Source organism: Panthera leo, chromosome E1 (assembly GCF_018350215.1).
Source record: "Panthera leo isolate Ple1 chromosome E1, P.leo_Ple1_pat1.1, whole genome shotgun sequence".
Classification (NCBI taxonomy): domain Eukaryota; kingdom Metazoa; phylum Chordata; class Mammalia; order Carnivora; family Felidae; genus Panthera; species Panthera leo.
In genome coordinates this window covers 35,947,604-35,973,024 of record NC_056692.1, presented here as the reverse complement: position 1 = coordinate 35,973,024, position 25,421 = coordinate 35,947,604, and the positions used below count along the sequence as shown (strand labels likewise).

Sequence of the window (25,421 nt, the reverse complement as noted above, 5' to 3'; positions counted from 1 at the left end):
GGGTAGCAACAGAGGCGGAGAACGAGAACGTGCGGGTGGAAGTTAGAGGGACAAGAGGAAGAAGTTTCTAACAATTTGAGCTGTTCATCCACGGAACAGGCTTGAGAAATTCTGAGCTTCTCATGCGTGGTAGTCTCCCGGGCGCGTTCGAAGGTCTTTGTCACCTGGAGGTGTGGGAAGGTTTCTAAAAGTGGGTCTTGATTTCACAACTCACTAATGGCTCTTAACCTATGCTTAGTAAAACACTAGCTCCCCAGCCCCGCCCCAGCCCCCTCTGTCCTTCCAGATTTTCTGAGAGCCTCTCCCCATTTCCTTCTCGGAGCCTCTCTCTCCTCCGACAGTCTGAGGAGCCCTTTGCAAGGATTTTATTCCCACGAAGGGCCCCCAGAGGCAGCGTTTTTCAGAAGGTAGTGACTGTAGTATGTTGTCCTTGACCAGAGGGACCAGGAGCGGGCAGAGACCAGGGCCACCAGGGAAGCCAGGCCTGTGCCTAGCCTGGCCTCCCCCTTGTGCTAGATTCCCAGGGCGATCGGTTTATTACTGTCTTTGGCTATTGGTTTACATGTGGCATGATGTGTCTCCAACGCTTCTCACAATGCCTGGCCCCCAGAAAGTCTATAAATGCCGGGACACACGCGGTCATTTAACACCCATTGTTGTGTGCCTGCGATGTTCAGGGTGCCGGGAATACAAAAGGCAAAGACTTGACTTCTGCCCTCAGGGTGCTTGAAAGCTGAGCGGAGACACAGAGGACAAGAGTGTGACATGAAAAGGAACAGGCCGGGGAGTAAATGTGGACACAAAGGTCAGTGAAATCCAACCAGGGAATAGCAAAGCCAGAGGGGCCCAGGGGATGCTGAGAAACGACTTCAGAGTCACCTCCCCTCCCCCAGCTTCTAACCTCAAAGATGGTGGAGGAGGAGGAGGACAGGGAGGAGGACGGTGAGGGTGCTATTTTGAACCCTATGTTAAACTCTGCTCCCCACCCCACCCCCCCTGCTTCTAAGGCCTGGGGATCCCACCCTGGGAGTCTCTGGTGAACGTGGACTATGGAAGGAAGAAGACAGAGAATTTAAGAATTCTTCAGCTTGACATTCGTTGACCAGGAAATCAGGAGTCCGAGCCCCTCTCTGCCTCCCTTTTCCTGACTTGGTGTCATTTTACTGCTCAGGGTCATCAGAACTTCAGTGGCCCGCTCTGTGCTTGGCCTCCTCGCACCTTGGCCTTCCCTTCTTGGTCCTTTTCATGGCCCTTCCTCCTCCTGAGTCGCTGATGTTCTCCAAGCTCCATCGTTGGCCTCTTCCCATCCTGCCCCACGCAGCCATCCTGCACGGACTCACCTCCTCTTTCCATAGAATCAGCCGCCACCTCCCAGTGGTTCTCAACAGGGTACGAGGGGAGGGAGGAGAAGCCGAGGGGAATCACCTAGAATCATTTGGTGAGAAGGGCGTTCCCACTGGTGACCCCACCATTCGCTCGCTCAGTCATCCCAGAAAGAAACTTGACGTCAGCCGTGAAAGTTACCTTGCCGTCCTGCTGGGAGTCGAGCGACCTCCAAGCCCTGAAAACGTTACCTCCCGAGTGTCATTCCAATTCATCACCTCCTCTCCGTTCTTACTCCGATCCCCCAATTCAGGTCCTGAGCAGGTCTGCGTACCTGGATCCCCGTGGTTCCCCTTTCTCTGGGAACCGCCCTTCTCAGAGTGGCCCAAAAATCAGCAGGGAAAGGAAACTCCTTCCTCTCTGATTCCTGGGGAGCAATCAAGGTTCTGGTCCGATGATCAAGGTCTTAGAGCCCAATGGAGGGACTGAAGACAACGGTATCTGGGGAGGGCCGTGTAGTTGGTCCACTTAGACTGAGTTCAAGTGGCATGAGATTTACCAGAAGGCCGCCCCTGCAGAAGAGGCTCTTTATAACCCCACAGACGGGGGGACCCCTGGGCCGACGGGGGCTCATGAAACAAAGCAGCCAGAGAGGCAGGAATAGAGGCTGTGTTGCACGTGCCGTGGCTCTGGAAGATGCTAACATCAGGCGAAGCTGGGGGAGGGGGACACGGGAACCTTCTGTACCACCTGTGCAAGTGTTCTGTAAATCTCAGGCAAGGGGCGAATGCTCTCAGGATTTGCTGATCTCACCGTGTGTCCGTCTGTCCGTCCTCTGGACCCTGCCGGCTTTATAAAGCGAAGGAGGGGTCCGGCGAAGCCCGGGCTTGGTGCCAGCTGGGAGACACTTGGCAAAGACGAGGGGCGGTCACAAGACGGCTGCTTGCGCTCTGAAGTGAACCAGTCACGACGCACGGGGCTTTTCTCTCATGGGTGTGAACCCCCCGGATCTACGGGACTGAGGCGGGGACGGGGGGGCTTAGATGACACCCAGGCCTCCCCCCCCCCCCAGCTCATCATCATGCTCATCGCTGACCTCGTGAAGGTTTGGGCATGCGGGGAAGGAATGCGGCCACCAGGGCACCAACTAATAATTCCTTTGAGGCTGATAACTCCTCGGCCCTTTGAGGCCCCTTCTGGCACCGGGAAAACAGACAGAAGGGGGGCTCGGAGCGGATGGCTTAGGGATCTTCTGGTTGCCCCCACACCTCGGGGTGGACCGGACAGGTGTGGGAGGAGCCAAGAGCACACCCGGGGCACCTGGGCAGTGTGCCCTGAGAGCAGGTGTGCAGGAGAAGCTGCTACTTTGTGCAGAGCCCCGTCCGGGGTTCAGACGCCCCAGGAATAACGGTTAGAGTCACCCCCTCGACCGAAGACGCCAATCAGTGAGATTCCGCCTGGCGGTAGCAGAGCCAAGGACCGGGCGGGTGGGAGAAGGCAGCCACAGCCACAGGGCCTGTGGCCCTATTGCCGTAGCCCCCACCTGCTTTTCCTTTCCTACCGCTAGAACCTTCTGGAGTGTTCACCCTCCCCCCCGCCTTAAAAAAAGAAGAGTTCTTGGGGCTCCTGGGTGGCTCAGCCGGTTAAGCGTCTGACTCTTGTTTCGACTCAAGTCGTGCTCTCACGGTTGGTTGGGTTCAAGGTGTGGGTTCAGGCCCCACATCGGGCTCCGCGCTGACGGTGCAGAGTCTGTTTGGGATTCTCTACCCAGCCCCCTCCCCGGCCCCTCCCCCCGCCTCGTGCTCGAGCTTTCTCTATCCCTCTCAAAACAAGTAAACATTTTTAAAAAATTAAAAAAAAAAACACCAAGAATTCTCGTATTTACGTCTTTGCCCTTTCTCGTCCCTCTTTTCCTTCTCCCAGGCCGGATATGTTGCGAGTGGCTCAATTTATTCAAGGCTGAATCGCAGAATGGCGAGGTGGGGTCGGGAGGGAATTTTCAGGATGGCCTGGGGAAAGCAGTGGACCCTTCCCAGGAGGTCCTGGATTCTGACCAGCGGCCATGACCTCACCAGCAGGCCCTGGGTGCTAAGAGAGCGGGCAGCCCCAGCGGGATCACTGTGTTACGCTGGGTTTGTTTTCCCGTGGGTGACCGTTCGGTCATATCTGGTCATCTCCCAAGCCAGGAACTCGTCCTCCTCGACAGCTCCCTCTCCCTCGGCCACCACTCAGCGAGGTGTCAGGACCTGAAAACCTTATCTTACCCAAAGAACTCCTCACCCCCATCTCCCCGCTCTAGACCTACGACGGCCAACGCCCCGGATCCAGTGATCATCTCCTTCATTGTCTCTCTGTCTCCGTGCTTTCCCGCCTTCAATCTTGCCAAACACGTTTTCTTCTAACTGCAAACACCCGCCAACCCGCTCCCGGCAGACGAAGGTGGGTTACACCAAGACCCCTCTGCTCACCTCCAAGCCCACATCTCTAGCCGTGAACTCCAAAGCTCTAGGCCCCTCTCTTGTTCCCCCCTGGACCCTGCTTCGGATTCTGTGTCTCTGTCTCTGTCTCTGTCTCTCTCTCTCTCTCTCTCTGCCCCTCCCTTGCTTGTTCTCTCTCTCCAAAATAAATAAATAGACATAAAAAAAAAAAAAAGAATATGAAATAAACCATGACATCATGAGGCTATCACCTCCTTCTAGAGGCCTTTCCTTGTTTTCCCTCCCAGGATGCAACTCACTCATTCAGCTGGATTAGGCTGTCCTCCTCTGGGTCCCCTCATCCATCCCCCCCGCTGCCCCCACACGTTGCACTGAGCGCCCTGTATCACGTGAGTCCGCCTGTGGCTCCCTAAGACCGTAATCTCCTTGCTAACAAGGCCCAGGAATCAGCATCCTCCTTCGTGGGGTCCAGCCTCCCTTCTGCGAGTCAGTTCCTGTCCCTTGGCTGCTTAATGCCTTCGCAGGCCTTCTGCTGCAATGAGAGTGAAGAACAAAGTTCTTGACTGCGCTCGCAGAAGGTTCTTGAAGGCTTGACCCCCTTCTCCCTCTTGGGCCTCCGTCTGCCCGGTTCCGCCCTGCTGCCCACCGGCCCGCAACAGTTCACGCTGACCTTGCCCACAGGCCTGAGTGTCTGCGCTGTGCTCCTCCCTACACCGCCCTTGACCCCTTGACGTCCCCTCCCGCTCAGGTGCACCTAATTGCACACCTTCTCCGCTAAACTCCGTGAAAATAGGAGCCACGTGAGCGTCGTCATTCTTCCCCCCTCGTGCCCAGCACGGAAGAGACACTCAAGAATCTCAACTACAGGGGCGCCTGGGTGGCTCAAGTCGGTTAAGTGTTCGACTTTGCGCTCCGGCCGTGATCTCACAGGTTCGTGAGTTCGAGCCCCGCATCGGGCTCTGGGCTGACAGCTCGGGGCCTGGATCCTGCTTCGGATTCTGGGTCTCTGTCTCTGTCTCTCTGCCCCTCCCTTGCTTGTTCTCTCTCTCTCCAAAATAAATAAATAAGTAAACATAAAAAAAGGAATATGAAAGAAATCATGACATCATGAGTTGCCAAGCTCTTTTTGTCCTCAGGCCCCTCTGGGGCGATCTAAAGTGACTAGGGGGAGGACCAAGGGATCGGACACACGACGCAGAAGAAGGACCCCCCCCCCCCACCCCCTACTCCGGCCCTCAACCCAAACTACTCTGAATAGGAATGCCGGTTTGCGGAAGACAGTGGAGGGGAAGACAGGACGGCCCTGTGGAGGAGTAAATGTCTCTAAGGATTCCCGTCTCGGGTCTCAGGGTGTCGCACGCTCTTCAGACCCCCACCGCACAAGGTGCCAGCTGCTGAGCCAAGGAGGCTCTCCTCAGAGGGTCTCCAGGCGGGACCAGCAGTGACCCAGCAGGTGGAGGAGGGGAGAGTCGAAGGGGTTGGGGAACGGACCCCCAAGTGCACGGCCAGGTGTCTTTACTCATGCTGTGGCCCAGAGACGGTGAAAACTGCCTGGCTCCCTGGGCGTCCGGGGACACTCGCGTCCTGGTGGAGAGTGGGGCTGAGGAGGGACGGACGTTCAGGGCAAGGGGGCCCCAGGGCCGTCAGCTTATCACACAACCCCCTTTCTCCTTGAAGGGATTCTTGTCCTCGGGGACGCCTTTGAGAAGAGGGTCATTTCCTGCTTCAGCCTCCACAAAATCCTTGATTTCCTTTCCCGTCTTGGAAATCTGTGAGGAAACAAAGTGTGGCCCTAGAGCCCTTGTTTGTCTGTCGGGATCCATGATTCGCTCGGTCCAAGAAAACAGGTCCTGGGCAGGGTGGGGACAGAGGCTGCAGAGGAAAAAGACCAAAGGGACAGGCAGGGGCTGGGGGGGGGGGGTGAGTTCTTGCCTCCGAGGGGCGCTGGCCGGAGCTGGGGAGGCCCGCCAGGCCGCGGGCCTCGCTCCTGGCCACCCCCATGGGGCTGACCCCCAGCCTCCCTCTGCGTCCTACCTCTCCTGCACCATCCACCCCACCGTCTGTCCCTTCTTCCTGGGGTCCCGGCTCCGAAAGGACCGGGCTGTGGTGGAGAAGAGAAGAGGGGCAGGGGAGGGAAGACGAGGCTTACCGGAACTCTTGTGTTCTTCACTTCCTTCTTGAGCTGTTCAACGTTCATCTTCAACAGGTCCTTCTCGCTGAGCTCCTGGGCCATCCTGCCCCCCGGGACACCTGGGTCCTGGAAAGGATTTCGCAGCTGGGATCGCAGTCCCCGTGAGCCCTCTTCCCTGCCCTGCCCTGCCCCTCACCTCAGGCCCTGTGTATTCACACCCTAGACTCCCTCCCACCCCCTCCCCATCTGCAAAATGGGTATAATGATGGCACCCCCCCTCCTTGTATGATTTTTGCGCGTCCTAGGAAAATAAACGCATCTCAAATATTTTTAACACTCTGGCTGGCGCATAATGAATCGTAAACGCATTTATTATGATGACGATAGTTGCTACAATCAGCACCATCACGACAGGGTCATCGGGAAGGCCTGCCAGGTGCCTCACTTGAATAATTCTAAGACTAAAGCCCAGCCCAGCACAACCTCAGCCCCTCTCACCTGCCCGGAAAGAATGTGCACTTCAAGTCCCCGACTCAGACAAGACGGTGTTTGAGCTTCCCCCGCTTATCAGCTGGAAGTCTTCAGATAAAGCAGATGGTCTGGAAGCCAAAACCTCTGATGCCTAAGCTGATCAGGGGCTCAGGGTTCTAAGCCCATCCACTGGCCTGAGCCTCCAAGCCCTCACTGCCCCTGGAGCAGATACCCTGCCCCGTGCACCGACCCTGGTCCCTTAGTGACCCTCCTGGCTTACAGCCAGTCCTCACCCTCCGGCCCAACACACTCCCCTCCCCGTGTCTTCTCTCCCAAGCCCTCCCCTCCCCTCCCTCTGAGCCTCCTCTGAGCCTTTTCCTCTCGGTGAAGCAAGTCCTAGACCAGCTCCTAACGTCCCTCACCCAAGAAATGGTGGTGTCTCCCCCTGGAGCCCTGCGATGACACCTCACAAGTTCCTTGCAGCTCGTCCAGTCCTTCCTTTGCTTACTGCAAACAACAGACTCCTCACTTAGGAGGCTGTGCCTGCCAGCACTTGGGGCCACGGCCACCTCTAACGTCCGGGTCCGTGCTTCTTGGCCTTCACGTGTCCCTCTGAGCCCTGAGTGCGGGTCTCCCTCTCCAATCGCTGAGCACGGGGCCCACATCCTGATATTTCTCTCGGCCTCCTTCCTGAACCACCTAAGGGCTATGCTGTTTCGTAGATCCTGAGCTCCGGCTCAGGCCGACACCTGTCCCACGACAAAGGGACCCTGTCGAGAAGCAGATGCCGGAGACACCAATATGGCCAGTAAGGGATCCTCTTCTTCTCCTCCCTCTGGGTTGACACAAGGGACGCTGCAAGGGGCTGGGAGGAGGCTGGAGTCCACCCTGACTCCCCCCCCCACCGGCTCCAGACGCCGAGCCCCACCCCCAGCTGCGAGTGCTAAGAATTTAAGGGCAGGCCAGGGCCCTGCAGGCCTCCAGTCCAACCACCCTGTCCACGCAGGATGGAAAGCACGCACCTCTTGAGACCAGCTCGCTGCTCTGTCCGCCGATGCTTCCTGAAATCCACAGGCTAATCTGGATCTTACACCTGGTGCTTCTCAAAGCCAACTCCTTCCTGTTGTCTAATCGGAGTCCCTCCCACGTCATCTCGTCTTACCTCCATCAGGCACAGGGCATGGGCCCCAGGTCTCCTTCACACATAAGCCTTCAGAGGCTTGGGAACGGTGCTCAGGGGGCCTCTGGCTGTGTCTTCCCCGTGTCTGAGCCGACTCCTCTTGTGCTGGCTGTGTTCCACTGTTGCTCAACACCCTACGGCCCCCAGCGCGACTGGTCTCCATAGCCTCACCACCCTCCACTCCCCAGGCCCTTGGTGACTCATCCCTGAGCTTCCCAAGGAAACCCCCACCCTCTGCCCTTTCCTCCCCTTCCATGAGTGGAAAATCCACCTCCACTCCCCAATCCCCCCAGAGCAGGCCAGCCCCCTTCCTCCTCCGTCTCCCACCCCACCCCCACCCCCCACCCGCCTAGCAGTTTCCTCTCCAGGCCCAGGGAGCAATCACAGCGCCCCGACCTTGGCTTCCTCTGCTGGGAGGGATTGGGGGGCTGGGCTCCCAGAGGGGCCCCTGGCTTCCCCCTTCCTCTGGGCAGGGGGCAGAGAGTCTCAGGCCCAGGGAACAGGGACTCACTTCCTCTTGTCCCGGAATGAGCCCGCCTGCCCTTTGCAAGCAGGTTTGGGTCTCTCACGCAGAGGAAACCAAAAGCGGTGGGGGGGGGGGGGGAAGGGAGAGCGACCAATCAAGCACAGGGTGAGGCGCAAAACCGGCCGGCTCCCAGGGGAGCCAGCCAGAGGCTGGGGGGCCATGGCCGAGCTACAGCAACTGCAGGAACTTGAGATCCCCACGGGCCGGGAGGCCCTGCGGGGCAACCACAGCGCCCTGCTGCGTGTCGCCGATTACTGCGTGGACAACTACGTGCAGGTAGGCAGACGGGGCACAGGCCCCGAGGGGCCCGGAGCCCACCTCCAAGGCAGGACCACGGGAGCCATTCTGACAGGTGCTGGCGCGTCCTGGGCCCCGGCTGGGAAATACTCCACCCCAGGCCCCGGCTTCTTTCCAGGCCCCCAAAACTTCAGCCCTGGTGCTGTGCTACCCAGCCCGCACCCACCGCCCCCCCCCCCCCCCAGGTCCCTCCTCTCTTCGGGAGCCTCAGAGACGCTCCAGGACAGGCCACTCATCTCCTTCCTGGGTCCTGCTCGCACCCAGAGGCCCAAAGCCGCGTCCACATGCAAATGCTGCCGTCGTCCTTCCTTTCGCAGGCTGTCTCCAGGTGAGACCTCAGAACTCTCCAAACAGTGAACTTGAGAGAGACCGGGGAGAGAAGCCTCTCCCCGGTATCTGAGTGAGAGGAGACAGACCTCAAGACCAGGCTGGGTTAAAGAGACGGGGTCTGACGCAGAGGCAGGGGAAGGACAACGTGATGGCTGGGAGCCGTCTCCCGGCAAAAGATGACCATCGTGGCGTTTTAGAACAGTTCCCTACATTGTATAGTTGTTCCGAGACCCTCAACGTAGATTCGTGGATCGAGGGAAGAGGGCCGAGGGAAACTTGGCAATGACTGAGCACCTCTGTGTTTTCATTAATGCTCGTAAGCACCTTATGAGACAAGTAGCGTCATTCCTCTTTCGTAGGTGAAGAGCCAGCAGCTCAGGGAGGCAAGGTGATTTGTCCAGGGTCACACAGCTCGGATGTGACAGAGCTCGGCCTCGGCCTCCCGACTTCTGAAACCGGGCTCTCTCCTTTCCCCCTTTCCCCTTCCCTGACATGCCCTATGAGGCAAAGCCAGCTCATTCGCACTGGAAGGCCCGGGGACCTCCCGGCGGGGTCGAAGTGTTGGAAAAAAAAAAAAAAAATGAAAGTAGCAAGTGCTTAGGGGAAAATGGCAGATTAAAGAGGGTCAATGATAATAGCAGTTAAAACGCTCTGCACCCTTCCTTTGCGCAGGCATGTGGCCCGCATGGCCTCTGTGGGTCCTCACCCCCCCGTCCTGAGAGGGAAGAGGGGCTCTCACTTTACAGCCAGGAGGCTGAGCCTCAGAAAGCCGAGCTCGCTTTCCCGAGGTCTCCAAGCCGGTGGCCGAATCCGGATGCGAACCCAGAACTCTGACTCCAGAGCCCATCCCCAAACCTCTAGGTGAATGTGCGACCCTGAGAAATAATCGGTTTGCGGAGATGTTGAGTGACCCGTTTGTGGAGGACACGGACCGTGTGGCTCGGAAGGCAGCTGGGTTCTCGTGGTGCTGGAGGGCATTCTCTTCTGGACGAGGGCAGAAGGAGTTCTGTCCGTAGCCTCTGTGCACCCCCAGGCCCTTTCAGATGGGTTCTCGCTTCTATTCACCACGCGCACAGGGGATTTAGGGGTCACCGAGACCCGAGTCCCAATTTTTTTCTTTTCTTTTTTTAGTGTTTATTCATTTTTGAGAGACAGAGAGACACAGGGCATGAGTGGGGGGAGGGGCAGAGAGCGAGGGAGACACAGACTCCGAAGTAGGCTCTGAGCCGTCAGCACAGAGCCTGACGCGGGGCTTGAACTCACCAACCGCGAGATCATGCCCTGAGCTGAAGTTGGGCGCTCAACCGCCTGAGCCACCCAGGCGCCCCGACCTGAGTCCGGTTTCTAACTCCGCGGAGTTAGAACTAACTCCTAACTCCGGCAGGACCCGTGGCAAGATACCCTCTGATTCTCACCCCTTTCTTCGGGAAGGTCACACGGGTTCAGTTGTGATCATGGTCAAAGCAGGTAGCCTGGCACCTGGCCCTTAGTGGGGGCGGGGGGTGATAAATGGAAACGATTACCATTGCTGCCATCATCATCATTCATCGGAACGATGAAAGGCACAGGCAGATAATGAAAGTCAATTCCAGCGAGGTGAAGCGGCCCTTGTAAAAATACCAAGGGCATCGAGAGCCCTGACCCAGGTCAGAGACCCCGGACCCCTGCTTCCTTCACTAACTAGTTGACCTCGGTTACCTTACCCGGCCTCTTTGAGCATCTCCGTCTGGGGAGCAAATGCCTATGAGGGGCTTGGGCAACTTCTCAGAACTGCTCTTTTTTTTTTTTTTTTAACATTTATTTATTTTTGAGACAGAGAGAGACAGAGCATGAACGGGGGAGGGGCCGAGAGAGAGGGAGACACAGAATTGGAAGCAGGCTCCAGGCTCCGAGCCATCAGCCCAGAGCCTGACGCGGGGCTCGAACTCACGGACCGCGAGATCGTGACCTGAGCTGAAGTCGGACGCTCAACCGACTGAGCCACCCAGGCGCCCCTCAGAAGTGCTCTTAAACCAGGCCTGGTTCCCATGCCCTCGGGCCTCCCCACCGCCCCCTCCCTCAGCCCCAAGGCCCCAACCAGGTGTCAGGAAACCCATGGGGAATGGGGGAGGGCAGGCTGGGGTCAACTGCAGAGTTCTCGGTCAGAGTCCACTGAGTTTACAGACAAGGTAATTTGCATCATGAATAAGCAGCGGGCCATGAAGGTGGATCTCACACCTGCGTACCTCCAGGCCCGACTGTGGGCCAAGCCCAAACCAGGGGTCAGCAGGTATCCAGGCCCCAGCCTCCCAGAGCTGGGCCCAAGCAGACACTGTGCTATCTGGGCTAACCGTTCCACACATCGGTCCTAGCAGGGGACCTGGGGGGGAGGAATCTGGGTGGGGACCAAGGAGGAGTCGTCATTGCCCCATTCTGGGCCTTTGTGTCCTCACCTGTTAAAGAAAGGTCTTGAACTAGAAACTAGACCTGCTATCCTTTCTGGTTTAAACACCCCAGGTTGATTTCAGGTTGATTTCTTCGCCTTTTCAAGGCTCTTGGTTACATACGCTGATGAGGTATAAACTCTGGGCAAATGAGTATCTAGCTGCTGGAACAGAAAGGCAGGGAAGGGCCGCCCACAAGGATCTGGGCCTGCCCTTTGACTCCAGCCTGGCTCAGGCCACCCCGGAGGCGTCCTGCTCTAATGGGTTCTACGCCTTCTCTCCGCCGTCGGGCCCTGAGGAGCACGCAAGGGCCTTTAGCAAGGGGGCAGCATGGTGCGTCCTTGTCCGTCAGTGCTCGGGCCTGGCCCAGACTTGCCCTGGACTCACCTCTACCCCCTAGAGAGGGGGACAGGCTAAATCACAGCAGTGTCATGATCTGACCTGAGATGAGGAAGCTGCGTGGGGAACCAAGTAACCAGAGAAGTTTTGCTCCAGTGCCCGTGGTCTGACTGGGCACTGAAAACAAAACAAAACAAGCAAGACAAAACAAACAAACAAACAAGCAAAACCCTCTTCTGTCTTCGGCCATTCCCTGCCCACCGTTCCACGGCTGACTGGCAGTATGACTCCGGCCAGCACCTGGCACAGCGCCTGCCATGCACTAAGGAGATGCCCAGAAAGTGTTTGGGGTCACAGTCAATTCATTACTTAACTCACAAACGCGTATTTATTAAATCTCGTCTGTGCGTTGGGCACTATTCCGGGGTAGGGTACAGAATAAAACAGACAGGCTCTCTGCCTTCACCGTGCTTACGTGTTAGTGTATGGGAGGGCGGATGGGAGGGGGAGCCAGGTAATAAAGTAAATAGATCAATCATTTCTGACAGTGCTAGGTGCTATGAGGAAAAGGCTACAGGGGAAACAGGGAAGAGAGCCAATACAGAAATAGGCTAGGAGAATCTTAAGGTGGTAACAAAATATGTCTCTAAGGAGCTGAGACTTAACAACAAGGGTCCTGGAAATAAGTACAGTAAGTGCAAAGGCCCTGAGGTAGAAACAATCTTAGCTTGATCAGGAACAGGAACCTAATGGCCAATGTGCATGGAGGGGGGCGGTGCGTGAGAGGGGGTGGCAAGGGATGATGGGGGACAGAAAAGCAGAGCCCACCCTGTGGGGCCCTATATAGGCCATGGTTGGAAGTCTAGATTTACCGGATTATCAGTGTATTGTTCCCAATACTCTGAGGGAATGAATGAATGAAGTCACTCGTCTCTGGGCCTCAGTTTCCTTGTCTATAAAATGGACTAGGTCACTGGTTCCCAAACACCACCCCGCGGACTGGAGAAAAACAAGAAACCCGAGAGTCACCTGGGGAGCTTTTAAAGGCACAGACTCATTGACCGCATTTCCAGGGCTTCTGGTTAGAACGGCTGGGATTGGGGCACCCGGGTGGCTCAGTCGGTTAAGCTTCCCACTTCGGCTCAGGTCATGATCTCACGGTTTGTGGGTTCGAGCCCCGCGTCGGGCTCTGGGCTGACAGCTCGGAGCCTGGAGGCTGCTTCGGATTCTGTGTCTCCCTCTCTCTCTGCCCCTCCCTGTCTCTCACATTCTGTCTCTCTCTCTCTTTCAAAAAGAAAGAAAGGAAGGTCTGGGGTGGGGCCTGATGTCAGTTGGTTGCTTCTTAAGTTTGAGACCGTCTCTTCCAGCCAGTACTAGCCTCCCCTTTCCTTTCTCCATTTCCCCCTTTATCCCCAAAGGTCCTCAGGAGGTGGTGGGGTCCATCTTCAGCCCGTCTCTTCCAGGAGGGATATCTTTCCCTCCCCTTGCACCCATTCCTCAGGGCTGCACGTTCGCTCCCCTAATGTCCCCGAGCCCCTCTTCCTACACCATCATTCTTACGGAAACCACGGCAAACCTCCAGCGTTCCCGCTTTCTCCCAGTTCAGCCCCCACATTCCCTCCACCCTCTCCCACCCTACCCGCCCAGCCAAGGATCCAGCGGAATCCTTGGGCTGGCCTCAGACCGGGGCCGTGTGTGTTTCAGGCCACAGACAAGCGGAGGGCGCTGGAGGAGACCATGGCCTTCACCACCCAGGCTCTGGCCAGTGTGGCCTATCAAGTAGGCAACCTGGCCGGACACACTCTGCGGATGCTGGACCTACAGGCGGCCTCCCTGCGGCAGGTCGAAGCCCGTGTGAACACGCTGGGCCAGGTAAGGGGCGTTTCGGAGGGCCTCTTGCACCGGCCCCCCATTCTTCAGCCCCACCCTGCTCGGCCACTTCCTCTGGCGAATGTTTTTTCTCGCCTTCCTCCAAATGCCTTCCTCCACCACAGAAGCCTGGCGCTTCCCAAGCATTTTGAGCCTCCTCCTCTCTGGTTATGTCTCTGTGCTGGGCCTTGCCGCCCTCCCAGACTAGGAACTCCTTGAAGGCAGAGCCTTTTCCTGCTCTGAATTCTCGCCGGCGCCGTAGGCAGCAGGCCTGACCAACCCCGGTTGGCCGTACAGGACAAGAAAGAGGAAGAGGGGCCTTGTTTGCATCTCGACCCCGGGGTGGTAACGGGCTAAGTTGTCCTAGACCCGAAGTGTTTGCTGGGCAAGGCCGTCTTCAGCCCTGAAGACAATGCCACCACGAGACAGTGGCCCCCCGCCCATCTAGCACACTCACCCTCCTCCTTCCTTCCTGGATCCCTGGCGGAGGAATTGCCCCATCAACAACACGCTCAGATCCACTGGCACATCAGCCTGGCTTGCCCATCACCCACGTGTTCGCGGCGGGGTGTGTCTTTTCCTCTCCCCCTCCCCCCCCCCCCTCCGCGGACCGGAGTTCCCACCCTCTGGATGCTGTGAGTTGCCCCACAGAACATTCCAAGAGGAAGCGAATTCACTTATCCGTCCCCCCAAGAGAGTCAGCTGATACAGCCTCGATTCTCCGCCCCCTCCACGTGGGCCACACCGTCCACCTCCGCTACCGAGCCAACCCGGGGCTCCGGTCTCCTCCCAGCATCTGCAGGGATGCCGGGTTTTCTCTTTTCCGCTGGATCCTGCCCCAGCTAATAATAACCCTCATGCTCTTCCAGCAGGAAGTCTCTCCAAAGTGGCTCCTTCCTCCCCTGGCAACTCTTTTCCCAAATGCTGCGTGGCCTGGGTGGGGGGGGGGGGGAGAAAATGTACTCTTTCTCTGGATCTCTCGGCCTCCCATGGTCCCCACCCCCACCCCAAGTGTCTAGCCTCCTCCTCCCTTCAGAGGAAGGGCACTGGGGAGGAGGCCACCTCCCCCCTCTGTCACCTCAACCCCTGTCGTGGCAGATGGTGAGTATGCATATGGAGAAGGTGGCCCGAAGGGAGATCGGCACCTTAGCCACTGTCCAGCGGCTGCCCCCTGGCCAGAAAGTCATCGCCCCCGACAGCCTCCCTCCCCTCACGCCTTACTACCGGAGACCTCTCAACTTTGGCTGCCTGGATGACATTGGCCATGGGATCAAGGTAGAGAGAGGGCCCCTCCTCTTCCCCACAACCCACCCTCTCCTGTTCCGTGTCTCCCTTCTCCCCGGGCCCCCAGTTCTCTTCCACGACCATGTTCTTGTCCCAACCCGCAGCCCTTTTTTTCCCCTCACTCTCTGCAGCCATCACCTTAGATGGACCCCTACTCTCCGAGCCCCCTCCCCCTCCTTCCCGGCCCCTCCCTCCATGGCCGCCTTTAACCCTGTCCCCAGATGGTCTGCTGAGGGTGGGGTCCGAGCAACCCCCTTCCGTGGGGGCTGGGTGGGTGTGAAGGGGAAGAGGGGAAGGGAGGATGTCAGGGGCGTGCATGAGAATCGTTCCCCAGCCACACACAGAGAACAGCAACTTCCTCTGTCTGGAGGTTTGAGGTCACCGTGCAGAGCACTCACCCCGGGGGCTGCTGTGGGGGTGGGAAGGGGCAGGGATGTGGCCACTCAGAGGGGACCTGCGAAGCCAGGGGAGCACGGCCACTGACATTTTCTGCTTAGCTCATCTCCTGGGAGGGGGGAGAACACACACGGTCCATTTCGTCAACATGCCAGGCCAGCTTAAGGCTCCCCTGGATCTAAAGGACCTCTTAACACCCTTAACGGCCCGTCTCCCCCAAAAGGGGTCTCGAGAGGGCACTCCCTCCTCCAGCCACCAGGCCTCCCCACCAGTGAGCTCTCCTCATTGTCCAGCTTCCATTCCTTCTTTGCGCCTCAGCTCGGGTCCTTTTTGTCTCGTGCCTCGCGGAGTACAGCAGAGGGCAGCGTTCCCCAGGTCCGCGGACTTGGCGACACCCCACCAGTAACGTGTGGGCTCGCCCTTGCCCTGTGTGCACTTTAAACGCCCTGCCCCTCTCTGTCCTGAGCTGCCCAAAGCCAGCTCTGCAGGCCCATCCAAATGACGGGTGGGACATTGCTAAGTGTGATGGTCCCCTCCGCCCCCACCCCACCTCCTGAGCCCCGCGCGCGCGCCTGCCGGGTTAGGATCTATCAGAATTAGAGGCCACCAAGCTGGCCACGGAGATGCTTTGGGGAGCGAGGTGCGAGGTGCGGATGCTAGGCTGGGTGGAGGAAGTGGCCGTCAGACCGCGTCTGCTCAGGCTTCCGTCGGGCCTGCGGCCCCGGACTAGAGGCCTGGGGCCCAGGCAACAGCGAGCCGGGCGTGGGGGGCGGGGGGGGGGGTGAGGGGGTGGGAGAGGGGGCTGGGAAGTGGAAGTGGGAACTTGCTGTGAATGCGCTCTCCCTCCCAGTTCTCGGTGCCTCTCCCTCATTTCCTTTCTGGGACCAGGGAGGGTACTGGGGAGGGGTTCCCATAGACGTCAGCCCTGTCCCCTGCTTCCTCCTCCCCTCCTCCCCCCCCCCGCCCCCCCGCAGGATCTGAGCACGCAGCTGTCGCGGACGGGGACCCTCTCTCGAAAGAGCATCAAGGCGCCTGCGACGCCCGCCTCCGCCACCCTGGGGTGAGGCCTCGCCATCCTCAAACTTCCTCCTCCTCCAGCTGCCCCCCTCCTCCTCCCCGTACCCGACCCCCGCTCGCCCCGGAAGCCTTCCCGGCTCCCCTGACGGCACCCCTCCCCTCCGCCGCCAGGAGGCCACCGCGGATCCCGGAGCCGGTGCAGCTCCCTGTGGTGCCCGACGGCAAGCTCTCCGCCGCCTCGTCTGCCTCTTCCCTGGCCTCTGCAGGGTGAGCCCCACAAGTCCCAGTGAGGGGGTTGAGGGGGCCCCCTACCGGTTGTCAGGGGGACTACTAGGGTCCAGAGGACTCTCATCACAGGCCCCGGGGCTAACGACTGGAGGGGCGGGGCCAGCTGGGGGATGCTGTTAGGGGAGGTGTCCCCCAACCTAGCCGAGCCCCGCTTTCTCTGGACTTCAGCAGCGCCGAAGGTGTGGGTGGGGTGTCCGCGACCAAGGGGCAGGCAGCACCCCCACCCCCACCTCTCCCCAGCCCCGTGGCTCCGCCTCCTCCACCGGCCACCACGGAAGTCTTCCTGCCGCCCCCTCCGCTGGAGGAAGTGTCCCTGCCCCTGCTGGGTAAGGAGCCCCGCTCTCTCCTGGCTCCACTGTCGGGGGCGGGGTGGGGGGGGGGTCTCTTCTCACCTCCCAACACCCCACCCCACCCCTATCCCTCTGCCTGGAATTGGCTCGCCTCAACTCCGCGCCTGCTTTCTACCGGGCTCTGTGTTCAAGCTTCCCCTCCATTTTCTCGCTTGACCTTAACAGCCCTACGAGGTTGTTCACACTCTGACTTAACGGGTGCAGTCGGGGCTGACAGGTTAAATTAAGTCGCTTGCCCCAGGGTCACCCAGCTCAGTGGCAGAGCTACACTGCTCAGTATTTTTGTGTTTGCTGAGCGCCGACTGCATTCTAGAGACCCGGTGGGGGGGACCGTGGTGGTGGAAGGCTGCAGAAAGACGACCTCCGATGGGTAGATCCTGGAGCCTTGCTTCCGAACAGTGAAGTTTTCTGGGACCAGTGGAGGGGGTTCCCGGTGCATATTTGCAGGCTTTCTGCTTTCCCCTCCCAGCACCAGAGCTGCCCCTGGACCTGCCCCCTCCTCCACCCCTGGACGTCCATGAGCTGGGACTGCCACATCTGCCCCCACCAGGCTTCGGGCCAGAGGAGCCTAGCTGGGTCCCTGCCGCATACCTGGAGAAAGGTACCTGACTCCCGGGACTAGGGATCCCCCCACCCCTAATACTCTAGAATCTTCAAGGGTGTGAGCCTGCTACACACACACACACACACACACACACACACACACACACACCCTATTTTCTGATGAGCTGACCGAACGTTCACCCAGGAGTGGTGAACCAAGCTGGACAGACAGGCAGCTGGCCCGGCACTGAATAGTAATCCGGCTGGGGAGGGGTCCCAAGAGTTTTGGAGAAGACACTCCCCCCCCCCCCGCCCCCATCCCACTCCCTGCAGCCGCCTCCCCTAGACGTTGCCTGGAATCCCGTCCAGGGGCCCCTGCACCCCCCATGGTAAGGCAAGAGGCGCATCTCACGGCACCCTCTCCTCCCGCCCTGCAGTGGTGACGCTGTACCCATACACCCGCCAGAAGGACAACGAACTCTCCTTCTCTAAGGGCACCGTCATCTGCATCACACGCCGCTACTCCGATGGCTGGTGTGAGGGCGTCAGCTCGGAGGGGACTGGATTCTTCCCAGGGAACTACGTGGAGCCCAGCTGCTGACAACCTGGGGCTTTCTGAGCTCCCGCCCGGAGCACTGCGCTGCGAGCCTCTTGAGCTCCAGTGCAAAGTCAGCTCCAGAGTCAAGGCGGGACCCGGCCTGCCCACCTGTGAGCTGTGCCCGCCCCTTCCCCCTCCTTTCGGTGGTGGGAAGGGGTCCTGGGGAGAGAAGGGATGTATCCGAAGGCCTGCCGCAGACAGGAAAGAACCGGAAGCCAAGGACTTTGGTGATCTTGTCCACAGAAGACCCACCCCTCCATGCAGCACTGAGTGCCAACTTTGAATAAAACTCTGATGACCTCCTGGTGATTGACCCGCAGGGCTGGGGGGCCAGAGAGGAGGGAGTTAAAGGCTCCTGCTCATTACTGAGCCCCCACTCTGCTGCCGCTGGCAGCAGTCTGTCCCCGTCTCTTCCGTCCTCGTGAGGTGGCCCCTACGCCAGCCCCCTGGTGCCCCCTCTGCATTGACTGAATCTCCTTTTTTGGCCCGTTGCTCGCTGTGTTACTGTTCGGGTTGGGCTGCCCGAGCCGGGCGCTCTTCCCAGAGTGGGGACCAATTCCCCCGCTGACGTGGGGCTCTCTGGGAGCAGGGGTCGCCTCACCCTCACCCTCCGGACACCGGCGCGAGAGACCTCAGTCAGCTCTTTGCCCTTCACCTCCTTTATAGCGGTAGAACACCAAAGAGGGAGGAGGGGCTTGGCTTTCGCTGGCTCTGCTTGAAAACATCATGGCTTTCTGTTCCATACGGGAGGAGGGGGGCGCAGAGGGCTCAGCCCGCGGGGCGACTTTGGTAAAGTCCCTGGTCTTTTGCTGCATAGACGAGGCTGGGGTGAGAGGAGGAGACACCGTCGCGCGCGGCGAGGTCCCTGGCTGGAAGGACCGGAGCCGGACAGTGCGCTACCTCGTTTCACCACCAGGAGGCGACTGTTCCCTCTGGCTTTTTTTTTTTTTTTTTTCTAACCCCTTTGGGGAGGCTGGCAGGGCAGGCGCGGGAAGGGGGGCAAAAAGGAAAAAGGGTGTAGTGTGGGGACGCAATAGGTGAAGCGAGATCTAGGCCTGAGGCCCTCGGCAGAGGGCTTCCTCTCTCCCCGCCGGGACTGCGGCGCGGCCGGGAGGATTTCGGGACCGGGGTCCCCTTGACAGAAGACTGGGGGAGAGGGAAGATTTCGCGGCCCAAGGCAGCAGTGAAAGCAGTGGGAGATGTTCCTTTCCCCCACCCCGTCAGGGAACCCCTGCCTCTCCGTTCGGAGGGCGAGGTCTTTTTGGAAAACACGTCTGCCTTCCAGGCATGCGCACCACCCCGGTGGGGGGCCCGACTCCAGAATTTAACATTGCAGTGGAACTGGGTCGGGGCGGGGGGCGGCCGAGCCGGGTTAACTGCATAGATAGGGACGGCTCCGAACTCTCTCCCCCGGCCCCCAGATGGACGAGCCCGGAGTTCCCGAAATTCCCGGAGGGACATACCAAAGCGAAAGGGAAAAGGGAGTAGGAAAACTAGGTTTTGTACTTCCCGATCTCCCCGCCCCCACCCCGCCCCCTTCTCCGCCCGGGCGCCCCCTGCAGGCCGCGGTCCTCAGCACGTCTTCAGCACCTGTTGGAGGTGGAGGCGCACGTCGGTGGCCGTCTCCCAGGGCACCACGCCGGCGCGGAAGGCGCTGGGCTCGGCCTTCTGCGCCTCTTGGATCAGGCGGTGCATGGGGTAGCCGCGGCGCGGGAAGGCCACGTCGCCGCCCGCCAGCAGCCCCATGGGGCAGAAGTCGTTGGCGCCGTCGCCCACGTAGAAGAGGCGCTCGAAGTGCACGCCGTCGTGGGCCCGCTCGCGCAGGTAGTCGCTGAGCACCTTGTGCTTGCACATGTTGGCGGGGCAGCGCGCGCAGCTGTGCGTGTGGAAGGGCCGCAGCGCCAGCAGCCCCCGCGCGTCGGGCCCCGACGGGTTGCTGAGGATGCGGCGGAACAGGCCGTGGTGGCCGGCGGCGCGCAGCGCGCTCTCCACGCCGAAGGTGTTGGCATCCGAGATGAGAATGACCTCGAAGCAGGAGCCCTGCTTGGCCACAAACTGCAGCAGGTCGCTCATGCCGGGCGACAGGGGCAGGGCCTCGTAGATGGCGCGCAGGTCCCGCGGCCGCACGCCCTGCTCGCCCAGGTACTGGAAGACGCGCTGCATGTATTCGTTGTAGAAACCCTCGCGGTAGGTGGCCCGCAGGCTCTCGGGCAGCCGCTGGCCCGGCGCGGCGCGCACGATCGAGTCGTCGCTGTTTTCGTCCACGATCGTCTCGTCGAAGTCGAAGGTCAGGAGGAAGCGCGGCGCGCCCTGCGCCGCCATCCCGCCGTCCTGGGAGCAGGGGGGAGAGGAGCAGGAGGAGGAGGAGGAGGGAGCAAGCGAGAGGGGGCGCGGCGCGAGCCGGCCGGGGAGAGGCTGGTTAGCGGGCCACGGCCAGAGGCGCTGGCACATCCAAGACCTGAGGAGGACCCAAGGCTGGTTAAGCTGGGCGGAGTCCCCAACGCCGCCGCCCTCTCCCCAGCCTTCCCTGCCCACCCCGTCGGCACCTCTCTGCGAACTGTGCCGGGCGTCTGGCCTCAGAAGACCATCCTCCTCCGGACCCCAGGAGGGCGTCCTTGGCACCTGTCTCTGCTACTCTCATCTGGGGCCACTGAGACTTAACGGGGTCAGCTTAAAAGAGGGGAAGAGCAGCTTCCAACGGGTCACTCCTTTGGGGAGGTTTCTGGACGAGGCCGTTCTGGAGGCTCCCAGGGACCCCGGTTGGTGGTGTGGAGTCCTCTCCGCACCCTTCTTCCCTGACCAGGCAAGGGAGGCTGGGCGCTCATCCCACTGAAGCAGCCTCCTCCTTCCCTTTTTGGGCCGTGTCCCCTCGATGGGACTGTGGACAATAAGGAGCCAGGCGCCAGGGAACACTGTTGGTATCATCCAAGGCATGTGGATTGCGAATGCCAGGTCCTTGAGCCTCCATAGGAGCTAAGGGCTGCCAGAGAACTGAAGTTTAGCTCTTGGAATAACCAGGCCGGCGAGGTGACCCAGGACGGCTCTCTGGGCGCTGTGGCTAGCGGGGGTCCAAGGATGGGACACTGCTTCTCCAGGGAGTTTCTAGGGCCCTGTGCTGACAGCTCATCGTCACTAATCACTTGCCAATTCCCTGGGAGGAACACGTCAGCGAGTGGGGTTTCTGCCAGAGTCCGAAGGAAGTGGGCACCAAGAGAAGCAGTGGGGCCTGGGGAGGTAGGAGCTTCCCGAGCCAGGCTGCGACATACCTGGGAGACAGGTGAGGGAGAGGAAAGAGAGCAGCGTGGCTGAAAAGGCAGAGGGGAAGGGGAAGGGGGCGGGCGCCTGGCAGGGAAGGAGAAGGCTAGGAGGAGGTCGTGCCAGGGGAGCCTAGAGGCGGACCGGACAGGGAGACAGAGTGGGGATGGGGGCTCCAGGAAGTGGGGGCCTCGGGCCAGCGTCCCCCACCTCCAGAGGACATGGGAGAGGATAGGGGACAACAGGGCATGTGTGAGGCACAAAGAAAGGCAAGCAGATGGAGACCGCAGAAGCCCTCAGAGGCCTGTCCCCGCCACCTTGCCTGCCCGCCGCGGTACATGACCGGGTGGCAGAGAGCAAATCGCGTGCAGCTTCAGAATATCCTCCACGCTGCCTTTCTCCCGCCTGGCCTCCCACCCCAGTTAGTCCAGACGGGCCCACTCTTCCTTCTGGTTTCTTCCTAAGTCGCTCTCTGATATTCCTGTGATGCTTCTGGCCCGGCCCGCCTTGTGAAACAGAAGTCCAAGGTCTCAGTTTCGGAGCTGGGATGTGAACCTAGCTCTCTGCCTCCCTAATAGAACTGTCCCTTTGAACTCGTCCCTGGGGTCACCCTCTGGTCTCACTGACTTCCATCTGGGAGTCTCAGGGGCCCCGGATCCCTGGAGTTGACGATGTAAATAAAGCCTCAGGCCCCCACACCTGGGATGGAAATTTCCAGGGATTAGTGGAGGCCCAGGAGAGACGAGGATAGGCCAGAAAGGGGCTGGATAGGGCTGCTTCCACCGCAGCAGGGGAAGGGGGCTGAGGCCTCATCCTGAGAAATCCCCAGAGGGACCCACTTACCCTAGACAGGCATCGGAGGCCAGCAACTGGAAAACACCCACTCATCGTTGGTACATAACCCTGGGCACCGCCTGCAGGGACTCTGTGGGGCCTCCAGCCGTCGTCCAGAGCTCCTGACAACCACACAAGGTCTGTTGGAGGGTGCCCGCAGCTAGCTTTGTTTCCACCATGAATGATGGCCTGCTTCCGTCTCCTCTGCTGAGGATGAACCACCCCCAGGGGCTCCGTAAAAACCCCTCAAATAGACACAGTTCTCCCAGGCGGCCAAGCCCTTGCGAGACATCGTCTTCACAACCCCCCCGGCAACATTCGAGAGGTTAAAGGTGACACTATCGGAGACCCAGAGAGAGGTTAACCGACATAAAGGTCACTCACTGTAAGTGGCAAAGACAGATCGCGAAACGAGAACTTGGCGTCTGAGGTGAACGTGCCCCAGGCTGTGCTGTTTCCACGGGGAGCCTGGTTCACGAACTGCTGGCCACAGCCTTGCGTGCTCTCTGCCCTTAAAGGGGGAGGGGCAGGTGACCAGGCTCATTGTACCACAGGTGGCCGGGGGTGGGGGCAACAGGACCCCTGGGCATCACAGGTGATCAGAGACTGGCCTCCCTGGTGCCTTCAGAGCTTGGCAATCGGCCGGGAGTCAGTTTGGAATTTCTGCGGGGCTTTGCTGTGTGGCTCTGGGGACACGGTTTAGCTTTGTGGGGGTTTCACCAACTCGGCTACAGAGGATGCCACCTACAGCTCCCACTGCCTCCCCATGCCCCATCCCTCCGCTCTGCCCCTGGGGTTGAATGAGCGACTAGAAGAAGCTGGGCCAGATCTGGAAAAATATTGAGAACCCACGACTAGCCGCGCAAAAGAACAAGTGTCTGGCTGGTTGCTGCCCTCTGGTGGTGACAGCGGATGACACTGGAAACCCCTGACTTTGTCAAGGTGACACTCACCCCAGATCATCCCAGAACATCAGGGAGAACCTCTTGCCCCCAAGACAGAGACTGGGACATCCCAGCAACAGGACACAGGTCAGAGGGACAGGCCGTATCACCTCGAGCCACCCCAATCCCACCCCCCCATTCCTGAACCATACGTGCACTGAGCCCTTATGACAGGGATGGATGTGGGTCTCAGCCTTTCCCTTAAGAACTTTTAATCTAGGAATTGGGAAAGGCAGCCGAAGCCGAATGGGGCAGGGGGCAAAAAAGGGAAGCAGTTGGGGGGAGGGATCAAGAAGATGGGGGGGGGGGAAGGGGAGGGAGGCATGGGGACGTTGGAATGGCATGTTTTGGAGGATGGGAGGGGTGTCCCCAGGCCCTATCTGGAGGGAGTTCCAACCTTCCAGAAGCCTGCCTGATATCCTGTGTCCGTCCCCAGGCCTAGTGCATTGTAGGAGAAAGGTCAAGGGATACCCCTCCCGTGGTAGAAACAAGCAGGGTCAGACACAGACACGTGCCGCGCCGGGCTCGGGGAGACAAGTGAGCGGGAAATACAAAGATACAAAGAGAACACAGGCCACTCAAGCAGAGAGCAACTTTCATCCCATAGAAAAGGGTCTCCTTGTGTCGGTTGCCCCTTGTTTCTCTTTCTTCAAAAAAAAAAAAAAAAAATTTGGTAGAATATTCTACCGATTTTCAGTTGTGTACAAAACTTATGCATCAGAGCAAACGATACATTTCATCTATTCAGGGAAAATGAGTTGAATATTTACTGTTTGGTGAACTGCCTTCGTTTCTTTTCGTTCCCCAGAGCAGAAAGCCAGGCATCCTGGGTTTCTTCCCCCGGAAGCTGAGCAGGGCCAGGCAGCCACCCCCCCAACCCCCAGCCCTTACCCCCACAGCAAGCAGAGGGTCCCAGGCCCTCCTGGGATCTCATTCTCATGACGTTCAAAAAGCGAACTCACCTCTGGCAGCTTTGTCCTAAGTGACCAAATTCTTTTGTGGTCACCAAAAAGAGTCCCTCAGAGAAAAGGGAGACGGGGTCTCTGAGCTTCTCCAGATGGCTAGAGCAGAGAGAGGAGAGAGGGGGTTTCGTTAAGGGTGGCAGGGGGTCCACATTCTAGTCCCCTCGAAAAGCGGCGCCTGCCTACCCGATTCTGTATCAGATCGCCGGATTCCTCCTTGCTCCCTCCTGCCTTTTACAACAAATGCTTATAGATGACATTTGTGGGAATGGGGTGGCAGATGGGGCAGGGAAACAGGCCCCTCTTTGGCATGGGCCCTAAGTTTGAAAGTCCCCTCTTAATGAATGGGTGGAGCTCACAGGACAGGCTTCGGGGACAGTTTCCCCCAGGAAATGTGCCGGAGAGGGATGGGGGTGGGGAGTGAGGACCCTGGAGATATCATAGTGACAAGCCCCCTGCCCAAGACCGAACCTTCTGGTATCAATCACTAGGAACTGGATGTCACAACTAAGCTGAGGTTTTCTCCCTTTCCCGGGCAGTATTCCCAACGTCACCACGGTCTCTTCCTTCTCGCTACCACCAGCAGCAAATAGGAAAAAACCCGAGGCCCAGAGAGGTCAAGCTAACATCCTGGAGGTCGCACAGCGTCAGATTCAGGATTAGAACTTAGGAGTCCCTGGTGGCTCTTGGGACAGCGGCAGCCAGAGAGCGTCCCCTATCGCCCCGGAGACCCCCTTGAGCTGTGAGCTTACTGTTCTGACTAGCTGGCGTGATGACCTGTAGCCCCGGCGTCGGTGCAGAAGCTGAGACCAGGAGCCTCCTCTGGGCTCACCCTGCCTGGGTGGACAAGCTGGAAGGGGATCCTCAGTGGACAGGGAGGTGGCAGCTGCCGGTGGAGTGGGGGGAGAGATATTTTTAGAGGTGGCTGGAAAGCAGGCACTCTGGCACACCCCCAGCTGGCGGGTGCTTCGCTCCAATGCGGGGCGGGGGGGCGGTGCGCAGCTCGGGGAGCCCAGGGGGGCTCGTGGGTGGCGGGGAGCAAGGGGGGGGCACAGATTCCTTCGCTTTGCCCGAGTAGGGGACAGAGGGCTACCCGGGCACGAGGTTCCCGGGGTAGCAGGAAGAAGGAGGACTCATTTCTCCGCTCCAGGGGCTCCCCCCACTGACACGCGTGAAGGAGCGCCCTCAAACTCCACACAGCCCCCACCCCGCACTGGGACCCCAGCCCTCCCCTATACCTCCGGGAGCGCAGGACTCACGCGGGGAGCGGCGGCGGCAGAGGTCTGTCCCGGCTTAGTTTGGAGTGCAAAGAGTGGGGGAGAGGGGCTAGCTGAGGTATCTGGGCGCAGGATGGGCTAAGGGGTGCTTACGGGAATTGGAGGGGACGCGGTGTCTTGTCCACCCCCGGATTTCTGGGCTCCGGCTCACGAGTCCCTCCAGTCCCGAGGGGCCGTGGATGATGTGCGTCTGGGCCGTCCCCTCCACCTGCCCCCCATCTCCCCCCCCCCCCCCCACGGGCTGCCGCCGCGTCCCCTTTAAATGCCCGGGAGCCGGAGCCCGAGCCGCGGCTGGCGCTGCGGCTGCCGCAGCACCCGGGCCCACCGCAGTCCCCTCACGTCACAA

General features: G+C 59.6%; 3 protein-coding genes across 16 annotated transcripts; 1 reads left to right on the top strand and 2 right to left on the bottom strand.

The window, feature by feature from the left end:
• Positions 1 to 4,868: 4,868 nt before the first annotated feature.
• Positions 4,869 to 7,781, bottom strand: GNGT2 (G protein subunit gamma transducin 2). Of its 3 annotated transcripts, none has more exons than XM_042915362.1 (5): positions 7,386 to 7,781; positions 6,786 to 7,133; positions 6,391 to 6,491; positions 5,911 to 6,011; positions 4,869 to 5,530 (listed from the first exon to the last, which is right to left on the bottom strand). In XM_042915362.1, exons 4-5 carry the CDS (start codon positions 5,992 to 5,994, stop codon positions 5,405 to 5,407), a joined length of 210 nt encoding a protein of 69 aa, XP_042771296.1. In that variant the 5' UTR covers positions 5,995 to 6,011; positions 6,391 to 6,491; positions 6,786 to 7,133; positions 7,386 to 7,781; the 3' UTR covers positions 4,869 to 5,404. The 3 variants fall into 3 exon arrangements, with proteins under 3 accessions (XP_042771296.1, XP_042771297.1, XP_042771298.1); XM_042915363.1 differs by having other exon boundaries at positions 6,786 to 6,870; XM_042915364.1 differs by lacking the exon at positions 6,786 to 7,133.
• A 354-nt stretch (positions 7,782 to 8,135) lies between these two features.
• Positions 8,136 to 18,153, top strand: ABI3 (ABI family member 3). Of its 3 annotated transcripts, none has more exons than XM_042915350.1 (8): positions 8,136 to 8,345; positions 13,163 to 13,330; positions 14,426 to 14,602; positions 15,982 to 16,067; positions 16,196 to 16,291; positions 16,484 to 16,638; positions 17,132 to 17,263; positions 17,643 to 18,153. In XM_042915350.1, the coding sequence occupies exons 1-8, from the start codon at positions 8,229 to 8,231 to the stop codon at positions 17,804 to 17,806; spliced, it is 1,095 nt and encodes a 364-aa protein (XP_042771284.1). In that variant the 5' UTR covers positions 8,136 to 8,228; the 3' UTR covers positions 17,807 to 18,153. The 3 variants fall into 3 exon arrangements, with proteins under 3 accessions (XP_042771284.1, XP_042771283.1, XP_042771285.1); XM_042915349.1 differs by having other exon boundaries at positions 16,481 to 16,638; XM_042915351.1 differs by having other exon boundaries at positions 8,137 to 8,345; positions 16,553 to 16,638.
• Positions 18,154 to 18,446: 293 nt separating this feature from the next.
• PHOSPHO1 (phosphoethanolamine/phosphocholine phosphatase 1) lies at positions 18,447 to 25,298 on the bottom strand. 10 transcript variants are annotated; one of them, XM_042915354.1, is made up of 7 exons: positions 25,169 to 25,298; positions 24,551 to 24,684; positions 23,799 to 23,897; positions 22,277 to 22,403; positions 21,902 to 22,032; positions 20,948 to 21,069; positions 18,447 to 20,261 (listed from the first exon to the last, which is right to left on the bottom strand). In XM_042915354.1, exons 5-7 carry the CDS (start codon positions 21,944 to 21,946, stop codon positions 19,376 to 19,378), a joined length of 1,053 nt encoding a protein of 350 aa, XP_042771288.1. In that variant the 5' UTR covers positions 21,947 to 22,032; positions 22,277 to 22,403; positions 23,799 to 23,897; positions 24,551 to 24,684; positions 25,169 to 25,298; the 3' UTR covers positions 18,447 to 19,375. The 10 variants fall into 10 exon arrangements, with proteins under 10 accessions (XP_042771288.1, XP_042771286.1, XP_042771290.1 ...); XM_042915352.1 differs by having other exon boundaries at positions 21,902 to 22,014; XM_042915356.1 differs by lacking the exon at positions 25,169 to 25,298 and adding an exon at positions 25,058 to 25,162 and having other exon boundaries at positions 21,902 to 22,014.
• Between the last annotated feature and the right edge of the window lie 123 nt (positions 25,299 to 25,421).